Source organism: Falco naumanni, chromosome 15, assembly GCF_017639655.2.
Source record: "Falco naumanni isolate bFalNau1 chromosome 15, bFalNau1.pat, whole genome shotgun sequence".
NCBI lineage: Eukaryota > Metazoa > Chordata > Aves > Falconiformes > Falconidae > Falco > Falco naumanni.
Window position 1 is genome coordinate 1,782,760 of NC_054068.1, and position 6,000 is coordinate 1,788,759.

The window sequence follows — 6,000 nt, forward strand, 5'->3', positions numbered from 1 at the left end:
GGTGCTGCGTTTTTGCAAAGAAGACCTTGGGCTGTGCTTAGGAACCTGAGTTTTGTTCAGGCTTTAGAGCCAGTTTGTATAAATCCACTGGATTTGAAGCTGGAAGGCAAAAGTGCTTTTACAAGCAGTATAGTAATTGGATAATGAACCTAGAAGGCTAAGAAAAAGACAACTGGGCTCTTAACTCCTGTTTTCGTTTTCCCAAGCTCTGATATCCGACTGGCCGATAGCACTCGCTCCTTGGCAATGGGATCTGCATTTCACTGCTGTGCTGCATGAATGGACTTGCTAATACAAATGCATCAATAAACTTAATGCTGCAGGCAGTAAATCCAGGATCCAGCCTGGAGGAGGAGGGTCGGTATGACCGGCTACGTCAGGCTTCGTTCCCTGCTGCAGGCAGGGTAAAATACCCGGGTCTGCGGGTATTTCTGTCGCAGCGTAGCCCATGCACAAGTTACCGTTCGCGTGTGTCCTGCAGCAGTTGTAGCCTGTGTTCACATCTGCCTGTTCCTTCCTAGACTGACCCTGAGCCACCTGCGCCTGTTCTGCGGCGCGGGGCTGTGCCGGGGCAGCGCCTCGCTCCCCGGGGAGGCGCAGGACAGATCGGGACACGAGCACCCTTCCCACTGCGTGGACTGGGCTCTTCCCGGCAGCGTTGCTCCACGTGTGTCATCCTCTGTGTCAGACATGCGCCGTGCCGCAGGGGCGGTCTGTAGGGTGCTTTAGGCTCTGGTTCTGCGGGCCGAGCTCGCCTCCCAGCACTGGACACCCCTTGCCGTGGTGCCTCACCCCTCGCTGTGGTCTGAGCACCGGCGGGACGTTGTCCTTTGCCACCTGCCTGCTGAGGAAACGAGCTCAGGCGAGGTCCGCGTAGCACCCCGCAGGGCGGCACAGAGCCGGTGGCCGGTGTGCGTTTCGGCTGGGTGGCTGTGCTGCAGGCAGGGCCCCTGTGGCTGGGGAAGCAGGCACCCGCCGGCCTGCACGCAGCAGCGTGGCTGGCTCTAACCCTCCGCTGTTGTGTGCCCGCAGATTGCCCCGCCACCGTCGCTCGCGGAGCCTCTGAAGGAGCTCTTCAAGCAGCAGGAAGCCGTCCGGGGGAAGCTGCGGCTCCAGCACAGCATAGAGCGGGTAAGGGAGCGCTGAGGGGAAACTCCTGCTGGGGAAGAGGCCTCCGATTCCTTCTGCTGGGGAGACAGAGGCTGCCACGCTCACTGCTTCGTTTGCTTTCCCTCAGGAGAAGCTCATCGTCTCCTGCGAGCAGGAGATTTTGAGAGTTCATTGTCGGGCAGCAAGGACTATTGCCAACCAGGCTGTGCCCTTCAGTGCCTGCACCATGCTGCTGGACTCCGAGGTCTATAACATGCCTCTAGAAAATCAGGTCAGTGCCTGCCCTGGTAGGGAAGAAGTGTCTCAGAGGTGCTGTGCAGGACCCCGAGGGAGAGATGTGCTTTTCTGGAGGGAGGGATGTGTGCAGGAGTTACTAATGCTCTTCCTGCTCGGGTGCCTGTCGCCCACCGCAGCACACAGATGCTGCTGGAGCCCTCCCCAGCACGTGCCCAGGTTGCACCAATTTCTGGTGTCGCATGTTGTGGGATACCCCGTGTGCGTGCCAGGGAAGGAAATACATCCAGGAACATGGGGATCCAGGGAGCATCATGTCTTGTTAGAAGCAGAGATGACTCACCATTTATCAGTGAGTCGCAGGATCCTCTGCCCTTCTTCTTGAGCTGGATCGTCTACACACTTGAAAGGTTTCTTTTACTGCACTCCGGGATACCTCTTCCTGTTGAAGGAAGGGGAGAGAGCCATTAAATTGATTTGTGTCTGAATAGTGGCTTTGAAAGAGCCAGGCTCTGTCTCACAGCCCACGAGAAATAGTCATTTCTGCCTTTGATTTCACACCCTTCAGTGCTGGAGAAGGGGGAATCACGTCCAGTTTCTGCAGCCGGCGGCCGCACGGTGGCCCGAGCCATCCCGCCAGCACCTGCAGCCTGCGCCCTGTGGCTGCTGCCAGCCTGGCTGCGCAGGGAAGCAGGCTGCTGCGAGGCCAGAGGGATCCTGTGCAGGGACAGGATCCTGGGATTTATTAGTGACCTGGTGTGTTGATCCAGGAGCCTTGATTTCTCCCACAGCGTTTTTCCCTCAGAGTGTCTTGGTTTCTGCAGTGAAGACGTTACTATCTCGGGCATGAGTAGAAGGAGACAGAGAGGTGCGGGTGCTGTGACGGGCTGGCACGCGCAGACTCTCTGCAAACCGAGTAGAAACGGGGAGTGTGTGCACGCGTGTGCACCTCTGAGGCTGAAGCCCTGGCAAAGGGCTGCGAGAGCACCTGGGAGCAGCGTGCTGGGTGCAGGCACCTTTCTTGTTTCTGATGAGTGTGTGTCCTAAGAATGTAGCTTCTTAGACCTGTAACTGCTTAAAGTAAAAAAAAAAAAAAAAAAAAAAAAAAGAGATAAAAAGAAAGAAAGAAAACCCACCGTTTAATTCCCTTTTGCTGTCGTTTGCTTAGGGAGACGAAAACAAATCGGTCAGAGACCGTTTCAACGCGCGACAGTTCATTTCCTGGTTGCAAGATGTGGACGACAAGTACGATCGGATGAAGGTGAGCAGGGCAGGTGCTCTGAGCTGCCGCTGTGGCATGTGGGCAGCAGCAGGTCCTGCTGCTCTGTCTCCTGCTGGGAGGGTTTCTCCGAGAGGGGGTCCTGGCTGCTGCTGTAGCCTGGATCCTGCCTTCGTGTCCCGAGCCGGGCCGGGCAGCGTCGCACAATGAGGGACGCTGCTGTGCACGGCACAGTGGGGAGGTGGGAGCTTGGCTGGGGCTGGGGAAGCACGGTTGCCTCTGCTGGGTCCAAAAAGGGGGAAAGCAGAGACATTCTGCTGAGGGTCGGCTGGCTGGCTGTTATTTTCCTTCAGCCATGTGGTCTGGAGCTTTCTTGGTCAGTTAAGCCCTCGGGGCCTGCTCTTCACCAGCGATGCGTGCTGCAGCAAGCTCAAAACCTACGGCAAACTTCAAGGTGGCAGGAGCCCATGCAGGGATTTGCAGAGTGCTCTGCAGAGCTCGGGGTGGCAAACTGGCACGGTAGGGAGCAGGGACGGTTGTGCTTTCAGCTGGTGACACGCAGGGAGTTGGCAGCTCCCACGAAGGGAGCAGGACCCTGTTCCCAGGCAGCCAAGGGCCGCCGTTGGGGCCGATGGGGACTGGCTGCCGAGGCTCGGTGCTCTCGAGTGCTTATGAGCCTTTAAGAGCTGCGCCACAAGGCCCTTTCGGGTCTGCCCCAGCCGGAATGGGGCTCAGCAGACATCCCAAGGCCAGGTTTCCTTCCTGCGAGGATGCATGTGGTGCCCCTTGCTCGGCTTGCTGCTCTGCCCGCTGCGATGGCTGCAGGTCCCCTGCCCTTGCTGGGTGGGACCCGCAGCAGGAGCCTCCTGCCCTCTTTCCCCCCTCATCTCTGCTCGGTTTTATTTTCCCCCGATCCAGACGTGCCTGCTCATGCGACAGCAACACGAAGCTGCCGCCTTGAACGCAGTGCAGAGGATGGAGTGGCAGCTGAAGGTGCAGGAGCTGGACCCCGCAGGGCACAAATCCCTCTGTGTGAACGAGGTGCCCTCGTTCTATGTGCCAATGGTCGATGTGAACGATGACTTTGTGCTCTTGCCGGCATGACAGTTCAAAACCAGGAGACATCACTGAAAACTGGCACGGACGGGAGCCCTCCGAGGTCGGGCGGTCGAGCTCACATTCACCCTTACCGCTTGCTGATGAATCCCTGGTCAGAGGAGGAGGAAGCAGCTATCGGCAGAAAACAAAACAATAAGAAAAATAATTGCACTTTCTTCACAACGTGTCCCTCGCTTCCGGACTGACGGCAGCTCCGCCGGGCAGCGGGCCGGGGCACATCTCCTTTCCAACCGGCTGCTGCGGCAGGGAGGCAGCCGGTCTGCGCGGGCAGCGAGCACTCACCGGCCAAGAGACTGGCAGAGGCGTGGAGGGAGGAGGCCAAGGACACCATTTGTGTGTGGCAGAAGCTGCTGAGCGGGGCCAGCAACCACGTGATTCATGTACTTGTGAACACCGTGATTTCCAGCTCTCTGTTTTCCACCGGTCGCGGATCTCCTGTTGGAGAAGCTGCAGTAGGAAACCATGGGGGGAGGGGGGGGTGTTTTGAGTTTCTCGTTCCATCCTGGGTATGTCTGAAAAAAAAACAAAAACAAAAAAAACAACAAAAAAAAAACACAAAACCACACAAAAAAACAACCAACAAAAAAACCCAACAAAAACAATTAGAAACAAAAAGCGTCCAAGTTGGGCAGACGCGGCTCTGAAGGTGTGGACGGCTCCGGCTGCGAGGTGGGGTGCGCCCGCGGCACCCCCGCACCAGCCCCTCGCCACCGTTTCGGGAGAGCGGAGGAGCTGCCTGTGCACCGTGCGCCGGGGCGGCACGGCCAGCGGCGGGCGGGGAAATGGCGATGCAGAGAAAGGACTTTGCCAACTGTGTTTTTAATGGAGTAAAATCCATGTGGTTTATATATTTTTTCCTTTAATCTTGGGCATTTCGTTTCTCTTTCTGAGAACATAACTTGAAAACACTACAGAGCCAATACTCATATAAAGAAAAATTGTATCCCATAAATGCTGTACAGTTTTTATATACATTAACAATGTACTTTTGCTGCCTTCTAGATAATTTATTTTGCAACACATTACTGCACAGTTGTAAATAACTTATGTACTGTAACATCACTTTCAGTTATGTGTAAAGAAATAAATAAATTAATTAAAATTATCTTTCTATGTATAGTTCACCCTAGGCAGCACTTTCCCTGTCAAGGAACAACCAGGGCCCAGGACGGCGCGCGGTGTTACATGAAAGCCCCTCAGATGCACTCGGGTAAGCGCAGGTGGTCCGGCCGCGGTCCGTGCTGCGGGGGTCTCCGGTCGCTGACCCGACTTCTGTCACCGCCTCGTTTGTCTCCTCTTTCCTTGGCCTCAAGCCCTGCGGTGCCGACCCTGCAGCTGCGCCGCAGGTTGGGTCGCAGGGAGGGGGGAGCCCTGCCTGCTGACGGGGGGCACGGGGCAACGCGGAGGAGGCTCTTCGGGCTCGGGCTGCTGCGCTGACAGACCCCGTAGCCGCTGCGAGTCCGGGAGCTGGTGTGGGGCTGCCAAGCCTGGGGAAGGACGGGTGGAGGCCGGCGCAGTGCCAGGCTGCAGCTCGCTGTGCCGGGCTGCCGGCGCTCGGTTGCAGGCAGGGCAGGCAGGGCAGGCAGGGCAGGCAGGGCGATGGCTTCCTGGCAGCTGGGGCAGCGCTGCCGGCGGCGCCTTGTTCTGGGGTGCTGCCACCCTGCGTGCCGGGGACAGGCGCCTGCCAGGGTGCCGCACCGGCCGTGCTCCCGGCAGCCGCCTCCTTTCTCTGCTTTTTGATACCGAACCTCGGGAAAGGGTTGCGTGGGCCGCTGCCGCGCTGTTTGCTGAATCCACCCGTGCTGGTGGGGCTGGTGAGGATGGCGCTGCAGGGCTTGCGGTGCCGCCGGCTGCGCTGCCCTGCCGGGTGTGCGGTGTGTGCGCTGCAGGCGCTGCATGTGCACAGTGTGTGCGTGGTGTGTGCGCTGCAGGCGCTGTGGGTGCATGGTGCGTGCACTGCGGGTGCGCGGTGTGTGCACGGTGTGTGCACTGCAGGCGCTGCATGTGCACGGTGTGTGCGCTGCATGTGCGTGGTGTGTGCACTGCGGGTGCACGGTGTGTGCACTGCAGGCACTGCATGTGCACGGTGTGTGTGCTGTGGGCGCGCTGCAGGCGCTGTGGGTGCATGGTGTGTGCGCTGCAGGTGCGCAGTGTGTGCGCTGCAGGCGCTGCATGTGCGTGGTGTGTGCGCTGCATGTGCATGGTGTGTGTGCTGCGGGTGCGCTGCAGGCGCTGCATGTGCACGGTGTGTGCGCTGCATGTGCATGGTGTGTGTGCTGCGGGTGCGCTGCAGGCGCTGCATGTGCACGGTGTGTGCG

General features: G+C 58.5%; 1 protein-coding gene across 8 annotated transcripts in view; it reads left to right on the top strand.

Annotated features, from left to right (window-relative positions):
* The window catches only part of ANKRD11 (ankyrin repeat domain 11), a 159,715-nt gene extending 154,928 nt beyond the window's left edge, over positions 1 to 4,787 (top strand). For all 8 annotated transcript variants that reach the window (XM_040615327.1, XM_040615326.1, XM_040615329.1 and 5 more), the window contains 4 exons: positions 1,033 to 1,131; positions 1,238 to 1,381; positions 2,513 to 2,605; positions 3,482 to 4,787. In XM_040615327.1, the coding sequence (XP_040471261.1) occupies positions 1,033 to 1,131; positions 1,238 to 1,381; positions 2,513 to 2,605; positions 3,482 to 3,667 (522 nt within the window). In that variant the 3' untranslated portion in view covers positions 3,668 to 4,787. The remainder of the gene's footprint in view (positions 1 to 1,032; positions 1,132 to 1,237; positions 1,382 to 2,512; positions 2,606 to 3,481) is intronic.
* The last annotated feature ends 1,213 nt before the right edge of the window (positions 4,788 to 6,000 follow it).